The sequence below is a fragment of the Mustela lutreola genome, chromosome 2 (genome assembly GCF_030435805.1).
Source record: "Mustela lutreola isolate mMusLut2 chromosome 2, mMusLut2.pri, whole genome shotgun sequence".
Classification (NCBI taxonomy): domain Eukaryota; kingdom Metazoa; phylum Chordata; class Mammalia; order Carnivora; family Mustelidae; genus Mustela; species Mustela lutreola.
Window position 1 is genome coordinate 10986187 of NC_081291.1, and position 19064 is coordinate 11005250.

Genomic DNA, 19064 nt, shown 5'->3' on the forward strand with positions numbered 1-19064 from the left:
TCACCAGGTTTACACACTTCACAGCACTCACCAAATCACATACCCTCCCCAATGTCCATAATCCCACCCCCTTCTCCCAAACCCCCTCCCCCCGGCAACCCTCAGTTTGTTTTGTGAGATTAAGAGTCACTTATGGTTTGTCTCCCTCCCAATCCCATCTTGTTTCATTTATTCTTCTTCTACCCACTTAAGCCTCCATGTTGCATCACCACTTCCTCATATCAGGGAGATCATATGATAGTTGTCTTTCTCTGCTTGACTTATTTCGCTAAGCATGATACGCTCTAGTTCCATCTATGTTGTTGCAGGCACAAAAACAGACACATAGATCAATGGAACAGAATAGAGAGCCCAGAAATAGACCCTCAAATCTATGGTCAACTAATCTTCGACAAAGCAGGAAAGAATGTCCAATGGAAAAAAGACAGCCTTTTCAATAAATGGTGCTGGGAAAATTGGACAGCCACATACATGTGGAATCTTAAAAACAAGACAAAACTAAACCAAGCTTGTGAATATGTAGAAAAGATTGGCACTAGACAGAGCTAGAGGGTGGGAAGTGGGTGAAATGGGAAAAAGTGTCAAAAGCTTCAAATTTCCAGTTATAAAATGAGTAAGTCACAGGGATGTCATGTCCAGCACAGTGACTCTAGACAACAAATCAGTATTGTAGATTTGAAAGTAGCTAGGAAAGGGAATCCTGACCATTATCATCAGGAAAAAAGTTCATAACTGTATATTGTGATGGATTTAACTGAACTTACTCTGTTCACTTCATAATATATACAAATATTGAAACATTCCTTTGTATACCTGAAATTAATGCAATGTGTCAGTTATATGTTAACAATATCAATAACAATAATAATAGTGATAAAGGACAGTTCACTCATAACATCAGCTCAGGGCAAAATCACAAGTACTGTAAGCCCAGGTGAGTGTCGCAGGCATTCTTAGCCAATACCATCACTATCTACAGGCTGAGGCTTAAAGGGGATGAAGATATAGTCTATGTATTCGGAAGAGCAGTTAAGGAATAAAAAGAATGACAACAGACTCAACATGAAAACTGTGATTTTGTGTTTTCCTCTATTGTGAAATTATATAAATGTCTTTAGATGCCAAGTGTAGTTTTATCTATATAATAAGAGAACTCATGATTATTCCTTTGGGAAGACATAGGGAAATTTTACTTGGCATGATATATGTCATTTGAAAAGAAATCATTTTTGAGGTATCAAAGTGGTCCTGTAAATGATATGGAAGTTTTTAAATATTTCTGAATGGGTTGGGAAGAACTGTGGGAATGTGTGAAAATGGACAAAGGGAAAAACTGTATGTATACTGGACAATGCAGAAAGATTAGTAAACAGAGTTTTCTGAAATTGTATAGAGAAGCTGAATTTTTTTAAATTTTATTTTATTTAAATTCAATTTAGTTAACATATTATGTATTATTGGTTTCAGAGGTAGAGGTCAGTGATTCATCAGTTGCATATAATACCCAGTGCTCATTATATCACATACCCTCCTTAATGCCCATCACCCTGTTACCCCATCTCCCCACCCACCTCCGGTCCAGCAACTGCCAGTGTTTCCTATAGTTAAGAGTCTCTCATGTATTGCCTCCCTCTCTGATTTCATCTTATTTTATTTTCTCTACCTTCCTCTATGATCCTGTTTTGTTTCTTAAATTCTACATATGAGTGAAATCATATGATAATGGTCTTTAGTGAAGTTGAATTGTAAGAAGTGGAAATTTCTGGAAATACATAGGAATTGATTCTATTTCATTCTGATAAAAAAATCTCATGTTTTACATGAAAGTTTTATAGCAGCCATGTTTTGGTTTTGAACAGGAAAGGAGGACACCTGGGTAGCTCAGTTGGTTAAGCACTTGTCTTTGGCTCAGGTCATGCTCCTAGGGTCCTCGGGTTGAGCTTGCATCAGGCTCTTTGCTCAACAGGGAGACTGTTTCTTCCTCTCCCTCTGCCCCTGTCCCCCTATTCTTGTGTTCTCTCTCTCAAATAAATGAATAAAATCTTTCAAAAAAGAAAGTGGGAGAAAACTTTATTATTATTATGAAAACCTAACAGAGACATGAGAGGAAAGGAATATACACCTAGATGAAGGAAATAGTAGTCAATAAATGAGAATAAGGCAAAGTTACATTAAACCCAGTATTTATAAATACAACCTCATCAGCTGGGCAAGGCCCTGGAAATAGCCAAGTTGGAGTCCTGACTGAGAGGCTTGGACAGTTCCCAGGTGAGACTTTCAGCTGACCATCCTCATAAAGGCCACATTCATAGGGCAAGTAATAGGGTTTGAAATTAAACATCTGCATTGTCCACATGCTGTTTGGAACAAGCTGCATTTCCATGTTACCATGTTTCTGTATTTTCAAAGAGCCTGGGCTATGTATGTCTGCCTTTCACCTTGGATTGCATTTTGGGGGATCCGCCTAGTCTGGAGGAGGAGGGGCAGGAGACAAGATTTGTAGCTCTTGGTGTCCAAACCAGAAGTTTCAGTTCGGACATGGAAGCCAGATAGTATACTTTAAACAACTGGGCTCCCAAGGTTATTCCCACAGCAGAAATCTTACAAACAGCATTCCTTAGCCTGCCTGTGTACATATGATCCAGGTGGTCTGTTATGTGCAAGACACAAGCACATTTATTCATACAGAACACATAGCCTTGAGCCCTGCTATCAAGGGTACTTCTTCACCACTAGGACAATTGTGCCTTTTATAGTTGCTCGCTTAAAGAATCTTAGCAGAGCCGCTTTTATGTCCTTGTTCCTCGGGCTGTAGATGAAGGGGTTCAGCATGGGTGTGACCACAGTGTACATTACTGAGGCTACTGCACTTGAGTGGGAGCTCTGGGTAGCTGCAGAGCTAAGGTAGACTCCCAGGACTGTGCAGTAAAATAAGGAGACAACTGAGAAGTGAGATGCACAGGTGGAAAATACTTTATATTTTCCCTGAGCTGATGAAATTCTATATATGGAGGAAATAATCTTAGAGTAGGAGTAAAGGATCCCAGCAAGGGGACCACCAGCCAGCAGCACAGTTGAAACATACAGCACTGTGTCATTGATAAAGGTATCAGAACAGGCAAGTTGGATCATCTGATGGAGTTCACAAAAAAAGTGGGGGATTTCCACTTTTGAACAGAAGGACAGCCACAACATCATTAAGCTTTGTAACAAGGAATTCAGGACACTCATGATCCAGGACATCAGAACCAGTAGTACACAGAGGTGGGGATTCATGATGACTGTGTAGTGCAGGGGGTGACAGATGGCCACAAACCTGTCATAGGCCATCACAGCCAGGAGAAAGTCATCACAGCCTGCAAAGAGTGTGGAAAAACAGATCTGGCTGATGCATTCTGTATAGGTTATAACTTTGCTCTGTGTCTGTATACTCACCAGCATCTTTGGGATGATGGTAGAAATGACACAGATGTCTAGAAAGGAGAGGTTGACCAGGAAGAAGTACATGGGGGTGTGAAGGTGGGAGTCAGAGCTGACAGCAAGTATGATGAGCAGGTTTCCAAATACAGTGATCAGGTACATGGAGAGGAAAAGCCCAAAAATTAGGGGCTGCAGTTCTGGATCATTTGATAATCCCAGAAGAAGAAATCCTGTAATTTGGGTATCATTGCCTGGCTCCATATGGTTGTTGTGTTGATTAGAAATTAGGAAAACATGATTAATTTTAATACAAGTGGGTATTCATAACATGGCAGAAATGCTATAATTACAATGACTTGTGGGGGAACAAAGCAGACATGAAAGAAAGTGGATGGGGTGTTATCTTTCCTGGGAGCTCTGAAAGACCTAAAATAAGGTGACATTTGAAGAGGGACTTCAAGCAAGACTGCACAGGAGACATGAGGTTATCTGGCGACATGTGTGTCCTGCAGGAGAAAGAGACAGTGCAAAGGCCCTGTGGAAGGCACCAGATATCCAGGACTTACAATGGAACCAGTGTGGTCAGGAGAACAGCAGGAAGGAGTATGATGAGAGGAGGTTTCAGGGAAGGTTCAGGAATGACGTAGCCTCCCCAGTGGAGGTGAGACTTCAAGACACAGGGAGTTCTTCATTCATATGGTTGTTCCTTGCACTTCATTAATTTGTTTCCAAGGAATCCTGTCAATAGAAATTTCCTTATTTCCAAGTTAACATCCTGGAGTCTGTATTTTAAGGGTCCCATATTGGCACACAACAGACTCCTAGGCCATGTGACTACCAGGTTCTTCTCAACCTCAAGCTGTAATATTTAGAAAAGAAATAATACTAGTTAAGCTCTCAACATCATATTATCATTACCCTAACAAATATAGAAAAGTACACAAATCCCCATTGATAAGACTTCCATGAACTTATAACTCTGTGCTCCATTTTAATATGACCATTTTTTCTTATATTTATAGATGTATAAAAAACTCAAAAGGAAGAGAAAAGGAAGAGGAGGGAGAAAGTTATTCTAAATCCTTTGTTCTCTGAGAGTTTGGGATGACAAGAAAGCTTCCGTGGTTCTGGCTGCAGTCCAACACTAAATATATCTGTTCAATGCCCAGAAGATCTAATAGAGCAGCAAAAACCAATTTCTCCAAAAGAAAAAAAAAGAGTGATATATTTATGATATCAAGACACCTTAATGTATGAAAATCTGTTAGAAATATGAGTGAAAGGACTATATCCACAATTGGTGAAAGGAAATACATGATTTATAAAAATAGCAAGGGTTTATAAAGATTAAATGGTAAAAGACTTCTTTAAATGATATTAAGTATAAAATTTTGGAATCAGTGGTTGAGTTTTGAACCTCGGATCTACCACACATGAGGTGTCTGAATTTGAGAAGACAATCAATTCATTTTAAAATGTTAATTTTCTCACCGGAATGGTGGGGATAGTGTTATCTGTCCTCCTAAGGGGGTTGACAGATTGAGTCCATATATGTAAAAATTTGAAGATAGTTTCTTCCTGTAAGTATACAAATGTCTATTCTTTTTTCAGTCATTTTTGTATGTGTGTGTACATGCACGTGGGTTTGTGTGTTTGCATGTGCACATATGTTTGAACATAATGTAAAAGCCATGTTTATTGTGGAAAGAGAAAAAAAATTGGAATCGACAACAATAAAGGAAGAAAATAGTTTAATATAAGGCCAGTGGCTGCAAATGTGGGAAAAACAGTATGAATGAGGAGTTTATTAAAACATCAGATTGAAGAGGAAAAAGCAGTCCATGTGGTTGCTGATGTGATATCAGACTTCAGGGAGACCCTGCTTACTGATCCACTGGCTTCATCATTATGTCCACCTCAGGCCCTTGATCTAGTTGCCATTCCTGTCACTATGCCCGCTATGCCACTATGCCGTATTTGTTTGACCACACTTATTTTTATGTGGCTCGAGAGTGGATGAAACTGGCTCTTCCTCTTCCTTTCCTTTCCTTGGTGGTATTCACTCCTTTGTTACCTTGATCTCTGTTTGACACAAAATCCAATGGGAAATGCCTGTCCTGGTTCTCTGTTCCTTGTCTGCCATGTGGAAAACTTCCCAGACTATACTCAGTAAAATTTTGCATGTTCCAGGACAATCTATCCCTTTTCTGTATATGATTTATTCTTGAAAACCCTATGTCATATGAGCTCTTAGCTCCCTGTTCTCTATTATTATATTATAATACATATATAATATATTATATATTATACAATAAGGAGCAGGGGCTTCCCCTGCTTCATTTGACTCTTTTTGTTCCCAAAGGTTCACATTTATATAGAAACAAATTTTTAAGGAAATGAAAATTAATTAAATAGAAGGAATGGTAGGGAAAATAAACTAATGTTAAATATGGTGGATTCAAATAACTGTCTTCAACAAAATTGAACAATAATCTAATACTAACACCAAAGAGAAAGGATATATAATAGCAAAAATCACATCAACATAAGTCTCTAATTCAGAATGAAATGGCTAAAAGTGTGGAAATAAAAGAAAAGGAAAATATATTTTTAATACACAGTGCTAGAAGCAATAACTCAAGTTATAATTTGATCATTCATGACCATATTGGACTTGATAATGCTTATGAAAAAGATGCAGGTTTTGGAGAAGAGGGAAGTGAGGGGTTGGGTGAGCCTGATGGTGGGTATTATGGAGGGCACATATTGCATGGAACCCTGGGTGTGGTGCATAAACAATGAATTCTAGAACATTGAAAAGAAATAAAATAAAATAAAAACAAAATGTATAAAAATTTAAAAAAAGAAAAAAAAAGATGCAGGGATCTTTCATTGAATTAAAAAAAAAAACATGTTTCACATCATGACAGATGATAGCTATTTAAAAAAATAATAAATCTACCAAAATAAAAAATGGTAGGAAAAAAGGAAATAAGGAAAATTAAATTGAAATAAGATAGCAATATGTATAGAAGCAATTCTTACTACTAAGGATGCAGAAGAATTTCAATATTTAAAAGCAATGAGGGGTACAGGATATGACCAACTAATAGATGGGAACTCACAAAATATGTAGGCTCTCACTTGATCCCATAAATACATATATACACAATACAAGGATTAAGTGGCAAACAGCAAAGTTGGTGAAAAAAAAAGTTATTATTTTTTGAAAGAATGGGATCAAAAGACAATAAGAACACACAAATCCGAGTACATAAAAGCAATGTACTTGCGAAAACAATATGCATATAGGAAATAAATGACCAACAAAGTTCAAAATATATTCAGCCTCCTTGGTAATATAGTGTTCCTTGACATTTCCCTTCATGCATATTAGGTAAATTTATTCCAGTGATTATCAATAAAAGAGGCAATACAGTGAGGTGCATGTTTTAAAAAATTGTCATCACAAGGTGGTATTTACCTCCATGATCTCGGATCCTTCTAATGAATACAGGACAAGCTAAATGTACCCCATCTGAAAATTTTGAAAAATACTTACACCGGGGTGCCTGGGTGGCTCAGTTGGTTGAGCAGCTGCCTTTGGCTCAGGTCATGATCTTAGGGTCCCAGGATTGAGCCCCATATCAAGCTCTCTGCTCAGCAGGGAGCCTGCTTTCCTCCCTCTCTCTCTGCCTGCCTCTCTGCCTACTTGTGATCTCTGTCAAATAAATAAATAAATAATCTTTAAAAAAAAAAAAAAAAGAACCATAGAGCTTTAAAAAAAAAAAAAAACTGCTATTTAAAATATATTAAGAGGACACCTGGGTGGCTCAGTGGGTTAAAGCCTCTGCCTTTGACTTGGATCATGATCCCAGGGTATTGGGGTTGAGCCCCACATTGGGCTCTCTGCTCAGCGGAGAGCCTGCTCCCCCGCCCCCACCCCGCCTTCCTCTCTGCCTGCTTGTGATCTCTATCTGTCAAATAAATAAATTTTTAAAAAATAAATAAAATAAAATATGTTAAGAAAATTATTTTTTTTAAGATTTTGTTTATTTATTTGACAGAAAGAGATCACAAGTGGACAGAGAGGCAGACAGAGAGATGTTGGGAAGCAGGCTCCCCGCCAAGCAGAAAGCCCGATGTGGGGCTTGATCTCAGGATCCCAGGATCATGACCCGAGCTGAAGGCAGAGGCTTTAACCCACTGAGCCACCCAGGTGCCCCGAGAAAATTTTTTTTAAACTGAGTAGTCAACTCAGCAAACAAACATGCAAACTCTTGACTCTAGATAGGCTGGTTGGGCTCTCAGATGACCTCAGGTAAATATTCTCAGGTTCCATTCTCTCCAATCCTTTCCTGAAATACCTGCTGAGCTCTCAGACTCTCCCAGGTGGGGCTTATAAGATGAAATTCTCCCCGTTGAGGTCTGAATTCATCCCTGGATGGTTGAGGGTGGTGACTGAAGCCCTGTTCCCAGACAGGACAGCAGGAAGGAAAGAAGCACCTAGGCTTAGGAACCCAAAGGCAACAAATAATGTCCTTTCCCTCACAAGGATGCAGCATGGTAAGGGACTACAGCAACAGAGATATTTATAGCTCCCTCTGTCTGCTCATTAGGCACTGCTTCCATTGTTACTCCCACCTCTGAGTGTATTATATCCCTGTGGACCACTCGTCTGAACAGAAAAGATAATTTTTTTTCCTGCTGATGTGCTTCCAGGAGACCAGATTAGAAGTTAGGTGAATCTAATTTTTCTTACTTCTCCATGATCTTGCCTGCCTTTCAGAGTTCTTTTTTTTTTTTTTTTTAAGAATTTATTTATTTATTTGACAGAGATCACAAGCAGGCAGAGAGAGAAAGAGAGGAGGAAGCAGGCTCCCCGCTGAGCAGAGAGCACAATGCGGACTCGATCCCAGAACCCTGGGACCATGACCTGAGCCGAAGGCAGAGGCTTAACCCACTGAGCCACCCAGGCACCCTGCCTTTCAGAGTTCTAACCTCCTTGTATATTCTCCCAATTTTGAGTTAGTGTTTTCTCCAAATCTAAGACTGAGGAACCTGCTTAACCATGTCTCATGGACCACCAAAATACTATTTTATGGCAGAAAAGATCTGATATATCTAGAAAATTGTTATTCCCTACATCAACAAGAGACAAACTTAATTTGTTATAAGTATATAAACACTATGCTCTTGTCTTGATGCTTTTGGCTAATTAGGTGATTCATGGCAATAACACAAATTCAGAGGTGTCATTTACTGCTTCGTTTTGAAAAGTTCATTAGTTATGAAATATTTAGATCATTTCATGGACATGCAGAGTGAGAATCCAATGTGGATATTTTTATTTTGTTTTTATAAAATTATACTCTGTAAGGTTTGTACTATAATTAACCTTAATCTACAGTTGTGAAGGTGGGGCTCAGAAGTATGAAATGGGGTTTCCTGAGTTAAGAGCTGAGGAAGGGATGTGCTTTACCTGAAACTCCACCAGATATTTCTATCTTTTATGATCTAGGTCAGTGGTTCTCAATCAGAGGCCATTTTGGCTCCAGAAAAAACTTGACAATTATGAAGAAATCTCTAATTGACATAAATAGGGAGGAGCTACTAGCACCTAGTGAGTTGAGGCCAGGGATATTACCCCATATCCTACAATGCATAGGATGACTATCTTCACAAATAATTATGCTCCCTGTGTCAACAGTGGAGAGGTTGAAAAACAGCATTCTAGACCAGAACTTCTGTAACTTTAATGTATATTTTAATCACTTGAGAATCCTCTTCAAAATCAGGTTTGATTTTGCAGGATAATGTGAGGCTCAGAGATCCTGTAATTTTAACTGTGTCCCAGTTGCTATTGATGCTGTCAGTCCTGATTTGTGGACCAGTCTTTGAGTAATAAGGCTTTAGTTCAACATTTGAGTCAGGAATAGTTGTTTGTAGACCTTCTCTACCAGGAATCCTCATTCTCATCTCAGGTCTGACCTTGGTGGTTACATGATGGACTCAGTAAGCAAGCCTGTGGCTGCTCAAGTTTATGTGTGTCTCTTGAGTATTTCCCTCCTGAGCTGTGCTGCCTCAGAGGACAGATGGTGCCAGGTGGAAGGGATGCATAGGGCAAGGTATGGGGAAATGGTGTGGAGCTTCCATACCTTCTCCAGATATGCCACTCTACCAGTCTCCATGTGTTCCCCAACCTGAAGGCCCTCTGAACCATCCTTTTGGGTCTTATGGAAGCTGCATTAGACATAATTGATTAAATCATTGGCCAATGGTGATTAGACTCCATCTCTAGCCCCTGTCCCCTTCCAGGTGGTCAGGTGATGAGAAGTAAAGTTCCAGTTCTCTAATCACATGGTTGGTCCCCCTGACAAGCATCTCCTCTTCTTAGGTACTTTCCCAATGTCAGGTCATTGACCTAATTAACTAGGTTAATTAACTAATGCCCCCTCATTAACCTAATGAGGTAACCAATATCACCTCATTAACCATAAAGACATATTTAAGGCTCTCATCACACAGGGAATTTGAAGTTTTTATAGATCTATGTCAGAAATTGGGATGATGACCAAATTTATGTTTTTTAATATAAATCACAATATTGCATTTATAAACATAGTACTGGATGAAGCCTTGATTAGAATTCTGTCCTGAAGGGGCACCTGGGTGGCTCAGTGGATTAAGCCACTGCCTTCAGCTCAGGTCATGATCTCAGGGTCCTGGAATTGAGCCCCGCATCGGGCTCTCTGCTCTGTGGGAAGCCTGCTTCCTCCTCTCTCTGCCTGCCTCTTGCCAACTTGTGATCTCTGCTTGTCAAATAAATAAATAAAATAAATCTTAAAAAAAAAAGAAAAAGAATTCTGTCCTGATGTATTCTGTTCTCAAACTCTGGCTCAGTGGTTCTCAACTGAGAACCTGTCCTGTCCCTGAGGATATTTGGCCATGTCTTGGGATTGCTGCTGAGCATTTATAATCTCTGAGACAGTTCCCAGTGCAAATATTTATCCATCCCCATATGTCAACAGAGAGAAGGTGAGAAATATGATTCTAGACCAGCACTTCTTCATGAAAGTTTTTAGTTAAAATACAAATTCTGAGTCCTTAAATCTCCTATGGGCCCAGAGATCCTGCATTACTAATAGACCCCCAGGTGTTGTTTTTGCAGGACTTTGTCTGTGGGACACAGTTTGAGAAAAAGTGTGTTCCTATGTTAGAGTCACACATAGGTAGTTTTAGGTCTTCTCCATCAGGAATCTTCTATGTTGGTAATTTTTGAAAGAAAAGGTTTCCACCTAACTCTATAGGTGTTGATAAATTCTCTATTCAAGTCTTTTATATGAGGACACTTGAGTGACATTAAATAATTTATACTTGAAGACGGCGGAGAAGTAGCAAGCTGAGACTGCTTCAGCTAGCCGGAGATCAGCTAGATAGCTGATCTAAAGATTGCAAACACCTGAAAATCCATCGGCAGATCGAAGAGAAGAAGAACAGCAATTCTGGAAACAGAAAAACAACCACTTTCTGAAAGGTGTTTTCTTTTTTAAAAAATTCTTTTCTTTTCTTTTCTTTTTTTTTTCTTTTCTTTTTGTTTTTTTTTCTTTCTTTCTTCCTTTTTGAACCTCTTTTTATCCCCTTTCTCCCCACTCACGATTTTGGATCTCTTCTAATTGGGTTAAAGCATATTTTCCTGGGGTTGTTGCCACCCTTTTAGTATTTTACTTGCCCCTTCATTTAGTCTTATCTGGACAAAATGACAAGACGTAAAAATTCAACACAAAAAAAAGAACAAGAGGCAGTACCGAAGGCTAGGGACCTAATCAATACAGACATCAGTAATATGTCAGATCTAGAGTTAAGAATGACAATTCTCAAGGTTCTAGCCGGGCTCGAAAAAGGCATGGAAGATATTAGAGAAACCCTCTCGAGAGATATAAAAGCACTTTCTGGAGAAATAAAAGAACTAAAATCTAACCAAGGTGAAATCAAAAAAGCTATTAATGAGGTGCAATCAAAAATGGAGGCTCTAACTGCTAGGATAAATGAGGCAGAAGAAAGAATTAGTGATATAGAAGACCAAATGACAGAGAATAAAGAAGCTGAGCAAAAGAGGGACAAACAGCTACTGGACCACGAGGGGAGAATTCGAGAGATAAGTGACACCATAAGACGAAACAACATTAGAATAATTGGGATTCCAGAAGAAGAAGAAAGTGAGAGGGGAGCAGAAGGTATACTGGAGAGAATTATTGGGGAGAATTTCCCCAATATGGCAAAGGGAACGAGCATCAAAATTCAGGAGGTTCAGAGAATGCCCCTCAAAATCAATAAGAATAGGCCCACACCCCGTCACCTAATAGTAAAATTTACAAGTCTCAATGACAAAGAGAAAATCCTGAAAGCAGCCCGGGAAAAGAAGTCTGTAACATACAATGGTAAAAATATTAGATTGGCAGCTGACTTATCCACAGAGACCTGGCAGGCCAGAAAGAGCTGGCATGATATTTTCAGAGCACTAAACGAGAAAAACATGCAGCCAAGAATACTATATCCAGCTAGGCTATCATTGAAAATAGAAGGAGAGATTAAAAGCTTCCAGGACAAACAAAAACTGAAAGAATTTACAAATACCAAACCAGCTCTACAGGAAATATTGAAAGGGGTCCTCTAAGCAAAGAGAGAGCCTACAAGTGGTAGACCAGAAAGGAACAGAGACCATATACAGTAACAGTCACCTTACAGGCAATACAATGGCACTAAATTCATATCTCACAATAGTTACCCTGAATGTGAATGGGCTAAATGCCCCTGTCAAAAGACACAGGGTATCAGAATGGATAAAAAAACAAAACCCATCTATATGTTGCCTCCAAGAAACACATTTTAAGCCCGAAGACACCTCCAGATTTAAAGTGAGGGGGTGGAAAAGAATTTACCATGCTAATGGACATCAGAAGAAAGCAGGACTGGCAATCCTTATATCAGATCAATTAGATTTTAAGCCAAAGACTATAATAAGAGATGAGGAAGGACACTGTATCATACTCAAAGGGTCTGTCCAACAAGAAGATTTAACAATTTTAAATATCTATGCCCCCAATGTGGGAGCAGCCAACTATATAAACCAATTAATAACAAAATCAAAGAAACACATCAACAATAATACAATAATAGTAGGGTACTTTAACACTCCCCTCACTGAAATGGACAGGTCATCCAAGCAAAAGATCAGCAAGAAAATAAAGGCCTTAAACGACACACTGGACCAGATGGACATCACGGATATATTCAGAATATTTCATCCCAAAGCAACAGAATACACATTCTTCTCTAGTGCACATGGAACATTCTCCAGAATAGATCACATCCGCGGTCCTAAATCAAGACTCAACCGGTATCAAAAGATTGGGATCATTCCCTGCATATTTTCAGACCACAATGCTCTAAAGCTAGAACTCAACCACAAAAGGAAATTTGGAAAGAACCCAAATACATGGAGACTAAACTGAATCCTTCTAAAGAATGAATGGGTCAACCGGGAAATTAAAGCAGAATTGAAAAGAATCATGGAAACAAATGATAATGAAAATACAACGGTTCAAAATCTGTGGGACACAACAAAGGCAGTCCTGAGAGGAAAATATATAGCGGTACAAGCCTTTCTCAAGAAACAAGAAAGGCTGAGGTACACAACCTAACCCTACACCTAAAGGAGCTGGAGAAAGAACAAGAAAGAAACCCTAAGCCCAGCAGGAGAAGAGAAATCATAAAGATCAGAGCAGAAATCAATGAACTAGAAACCAAAAAATCAATAGAACAAATCAACGAAACTAAGAGCTGGTTCTTTGAAAGAATTAATAAAATTGATAAACCCCTGGCCCGACTTATCAAAGAGAAAAGAGAAAGGACCCAAATAAATAAAATCATGAGTGAAAGAGGAGAGATCACAACTAACACCAAAGAAATACAAACTATTATAAGAACATACTATGAGCAACTCTACGCCAATAAATTTGACAATCTGGAAGAAATGGATGCATTCCTAGAAACATATAAACTACCACAACTGAACCAGGAAGAAATAGAAAGACTGAACAGACCCATAACCAGTAAGCAGATTGAAACAGTCATTAAAAATCTCCAAACAAACAAAAGCCGACAGCTTCCTGGGGGAATTCTATCAAACATTTAAAGAAGAACTAATTACTATTCTCCTGAAACTGTTCCAAAAAATAGAAATGGAAGGAAAACTTCCAAACTCATTTTATGAGGCCAGCATCACCTTGATCCCAAAACCAGACAAGGATCCCACCAAAAAAGAGATCTATAGACCGATATCCTTGATGAACACAGATGCGAAAATACTCAACAAAATACTAGCCAATAGGATTCAACAGTACATTAAAAAGATTATTCACCACGACCAAGTGGGATTTATTCCAGGGCTGCAAGGTTGGTTCAACATCCGCAAATCAGTCAATGTGATACAACACATCAATAAAAGAAAGAACAAGAACCATATGATACTCTCAATAGATGCTGAAAAAGCATTTGACAAAGTACAACATCCCTTCCTGATCAAAACTCTTCAAAGTGTAGGGATAGAGGGCACATACCTCAATATCATCAAAGCCATCTATGAAAAACCCACCGCAAATATCATTCTCAATGGAGAAAAACTGAAAGCTTTCCCGCTAAGGTCAGGAACACGGCAGGGATGTCCACTATCACCACTGCTATTCAACATCGTACTAGAGGTCCTAGCCTCAGCAATCAGACAACAAAAGGAAATTAAAGGCATCCAAATCAGCAAAGAAGAAGTCAAATTATCACTCTTTGCAGATGATATGATACTATATGTGGAAAACCCAAAAGACTCCACTCCAAAACTGCTAGAACTTATACAGGAATTCAGTAAAGTGTCAGGATATAAAATCAATGCACAGAAATCAGTTGCATTTCTCTACACCAACAGCAAGACAGAAGAAAGAGATATTAAGGAGTCAATCCCATTTACAATTGCATCCAAAACCATAAGATACCTAGGAATAAACCTAACCAAAGAGACACAGAATCTATACTCAGAAAACTATAAAGTACTCATGAAAGAAATTGAGGAAGACACAAAGAAATGGAAAAATGTTCCATGCTCCTGGATTGGAAGAATAAATATTGTGAAAATGTCTATGCTACCTAAAGCAATCTACACATTTAATGCAATTCCTATCAAAGTACCATCCATCTTTTTCAAAGAAATGGAACAAATAATTCTAAAATTTATATGGAACCAGAAAAGACCTCGAATAGCCAAAGGGATATTGAAAAAGAAAGCCAACGTTGGTGGCATCACAATTCCGGACTTCAAGCTCTATTACAAAGCTGTCATCATCAAGACAGCATGGTACTGGCACAAAAACAGACCCATAGATCAATGGAACAGAATAGAGAGCCCAGAAATAGACCCTCAAATCTATGGTCAACTAATCTTCGACAAAGCAGGAAAGAATGTCCAATGGAAAAAAGACAGCCTTTTCAATAAATGGTGCTGGGAAAATTGGACAGCCACATGCAGAAAAATGAAATTGGACCATTTCCTTACACCACACACAAAAACAGACTCAAAATGGATGAAGGACCTCAATGTACGAAAGGAATCCATCAAAATCCTTGAGGAGAACACGGGCAGCAACCTCTTCGACCTCTGCCGCAGCAACATCTTCCTAGGAACAACGCAAAAGGCAAGGGAAGCAAGGGAAAAAATGAACTATTGGGATTTCATCAAGATCAAAAGCTTTTGCACAGCAAAGGAAACAGTTAACAAAATCAAAAGACAACTGACAGAATGGGAGAAGATATTTGCAAACGACATATCAGATAAAGGACTAGTGTCCAGAATCTATAAAGAACTTAGCAAACTCAACACCCAAAGAACAAATAATCCAATCAAGAAATGGGCAGAAGACATGAACAGACATTTCTGCAAAGAAGACATCCAGATGGCGAACAGACACATGAAAAAGTGCTCCATATCACTCGGCATCAGGGAAATACAAATCAAAACCACAATGAGATATCACCTCACACCAGTCAGAATGGCTAAAATCAACAAGTCAGGAAATGACAGATGCTGGCGAGGATGCGGAGAAAGGGGAACCCTCCTACACTGTTGGTGGGAATGCAAGCTGGTGCAGCCACTCTGGAAAACAGCATGGAGGTTCCTCAAAATGTTGAAAATAGAACTGCCCTATGACCCAGCAATTGCACTATTGGGTATTTACCCTAAAGATACAAATGTAGTGATCCAAAGGGACACATGCACCCGAATGTTTATAGCAGCAATGTCCACAATAGCCAAACTATGGAAAGAACCTAGATGTCCATCAACAGATGAATGGATCAAGAAGATGTGGTATATATACACAATGGAATACTATGCAGCCATCAAAAGAAATGAAATCTTGCCATTTGCGACAACATGGATGGAACTAGAGCGTATCATGCTTACCGAAATAAGTCGAGCAGAGAAAGACAACTATCATATGATCTCCCTGATATGAGGAAGTGGTGATGCAACATGGAGGCTTAAGTGGGTAGAAGAAGAATAAATGAAACAAGATGGGATTGGGAGGGAGACAAACCATAAGTGACTCTTAATCTCACAAAACAAACTGAGGGTTGCCGGGGGGGAGGGGGTTTGGGAGAAGGGGGTGGGATTATGGACATTGGGGAGGGTATGTGCTTTGGTGAGTGCTGTGAAGTGTGTAAACCTGGTGATTCACAGACCTGTACCCCTGGGGATAAAAATATATGTTTATAAAAAATAAAAAATTAAAAAAAAATCTTATAAAAAATAAATAAATAAATAAATAATTTATACTTGAAGCAGACTTTGTAGTAGACAGAATAAGGATTTCCAAAAGATGTCCACATCCTTATCCAATTTTTTTTTTTCTACCTAGCAAGGGGAATGCAGCTAGTAGATGGAATAAGGCTGCTAAACCATAGTCTTGATATAAAAAATATAATCCTGGGTTATCTAGATGGGAATAGTGTAATAACAATGGTCTTCTAAATATGGAAAGGGGGGAGGACAAGATGGCGGGGAAGTAAGAAGAGGCGCCATTTCAACATGTACCCTAAAGTGAGCTGATTACCTACCAAAGAACTCCAATTACCCATGATTTCATGAAATCAGCCTGAGATCAGAATTATACACGTCTGGATCACTACAGGGGCAGAAGACGCCAGTGGGCAGGTAAAGCGGAATGGGAACATTGGACTGATATCGGAAGATAAACAAAAGGGGGAGGGAGCCACCAGAGGTGACCGATTGGAAAGCTATACCTCTAATGAGAGTGCCCTGCATCTGGGGACCAGCATTAACTTGGAGACTGGTTGAAAGCACTCCAAAAGAGCAAGGGATTGTGTGTGGGGGAATTGTGGGAATTGGGGAAGCTGGGAACGGGGGCTTAAGTCCCCGATCCAGGACGGCCTCCCCTAGAGCTGAGCCAGAGAGAGTGCGGCTGAGAAACCAGGTCTTGGTCCCTGAGCCACCAGTGCACCTGAGAATGCATGGGGTCTGGCTCCTGTGAGGAGCTGGGAGCCTAGGCAGACAGCTGAATTCAGAGCCATGCTACAGAGCCTGAGACGCGCATGCCCCTCACCCTTCCCTGAGAGAGGTACACAAAGGCCCAGCCCAGTGCTCTTAGACCTGCCCCATTGTATCAGAGCCTGAGACGCAAGTGACCCACACCCACCCCTCAGAGAGGTGAGCACAAGCCTGGAGCTCTTCGACCCAGAAAGACCAGGCACTACAAGCCTGGGCCAGCAGGAAAATCTCAGTGTGTGATTGCTGCTTGGAACCACTCTGGCGGTCTGGAGCTACCCAGACAGCTGCCACTGCCATGATTTTGGGTACAAGCAGAAGATCCTGTGTCCCCAGGGACCGCGACTTGGAACCTATTCTGCCAGCGGCCAAGGGGAAATTTATATGAACACTGAAGCACCCACAGGGGAGCAGACTGAGGCTTCTCTCTGAGAGGGAGGTCAGGGTGCAGTTTGCTTTCTTCTAAACCTACAAAAACCAACAAAAGTGGTCAAGGCAAGAGGAAAAAAAAAAAAGTGTACAAACATAAAAACCTCCAGAGAACAAAAGCCTGAAAAAAATGGTTTCCTCAGAGCCAACTCCCTTGAGGGGGACTGGAGGACTTAACACAGGGAACATCATTGGCTGAAAACTCACGTGGCAGGTCCCTCCCCCAGAAAACCAACCAGGAAAGAAAAAAAAAAAAAGACTACAAGAGAACCACCACCACTACTTCATAGGACAAATTTTATTTTTAATTTGTTTCCACTATTCTGGCTCATTTTTTATATAGATAATTTTTTAACCTATTTACCATCACAGCGAGCTGTCCAGTACATCAAATTCCATAATAACCTTCTAACCTGAACTTTTTGACACATACACCTGTTTTTTTTTCTTTTGCATTTCTATTTTTTGAATTTCTTCTTTTGAATTTTAGTTTAGTTTAGTCTAGTTTATTCCTTCTTTATTTTTATTTTCTAATATTCATATAGAGTTAAACTTCAAGGTAATCCCCTTCCCCCAATCAATGCCATCCCTATAGGTAAACCAATTTTTAGTCCCCTTTATCTTAGGAAAGTTGAGTCCTTTAACAAAGAAATCAAGATACATCCAGGAAGGATCAAAACAAAGTTCCTCGTCCACACTGAGAGTTTATAACCACTCTCCCATCTTTTTCTTCCACCAGTGTTTCTGTGTTTTTGTGTTTGTCCTGATAGTATATAAATCTTACACTTGGGATACTTTTTGAGGTTTTTCCTTTATTTGCATATATCTATATCTATATCTATCTATCTATATATTATCTCTGTCATATACTTTTATCAGACTTTTTATTGTTTCTGTTTGTATATTTTATAAATCTTACCTTGGGGCCCATTTGGGCTTAACCTTCTCTTTTATATTCCATATTTTCCTGTCTCTCTCTCTCTTTTTTTCTTTTTCTTTTCTTTATTCTCTCATTTGTGTGGGGAATCCTGATTGCTCAGAAGTGTTCCAGGGTGCACCTTGACTGCACCATGGTCAATACATCCAGCTACATCCATTCAGTCATCTCTTACCAAAATGTCTAGGAGAAGGAATGCCCTACAGAGCAAAAATACAGATGATGGACCTTCTGCAACAGAGCTAACAGCTATCAACATAGACAATATGTCGGAAAGAGAATTCAGGCTAACAATTATCCGGGGAATAGGTAGGTTGGAGAAAACCATGGAAGACCAAACAGAATTGATTAGGGCAGAACAGAAAGTGACCATACAGGATGTTCACAATGTTAGGTCAGAGCTGAAAGCTACCAGTGATGAGGTTCACAATGCTCTCAATAACTTTCAATCTAATCTAAATTCTCTCAAAGCTAGGGTAACAGAGACAGAAGATAGAATTAGTGATCTAATTCTATCACTAGAATTAGAGAGAAAGGATCAGTAGGAAGCCTGGAACAAACAGCTTAGAAGCCATGAAAACATAATCTGGGAAATAAATGATGCCATGAAACATTCCAACGTCAGAATTATTGGAATCCATGAAGAGGAGGGTAAAAAAAAAGTCT

The 19064-nt window shown here is 39.4% G+C and overlaps 1 protein-coding gene across 1 annotated transcript; it reads right to left on the minus strand.

Moving 5' to 3' along the window:
* Positions 1-2712: 2712 nt before the first annotated feature.
* On the minus strand, positions 2713-3582 carry LOC131823113 (olfactory receptor-like protein OLF4). Its single transcript, XM_059159090.1, has 2 exons — positions 3228-3582; positions 2713-2942 (listed from the first exon to the last, which is right to left on the minus strand). Exons 1-2 carry the CDS (start codon positions 3580-3582, stop codon positions 2713-2715), a joined length of 585 nt encoding a protein of 194 aa, XP_059015073.1.
* Between the last annotated feature and the right edge of the window lie 15482 nt (positions 3583-19064).

Bases quoted from the DNA above. Each gene is read 5' to 3' on its own strand.
- LOC131823113 (XM_059159090.1), bottom strand. From the start codon at position 3,582: ATGTACCTGATCACTGTATTTGGAAACCTGCTCATCATACTTGCTGTC. The intron at 2,943-3,227 runs GTGTCCTGAATT...CTCACTTCTCAG, and splicing joins TCTGATGTCCTGGATCATGA to TTGTCTCCTTATTTTACTGC.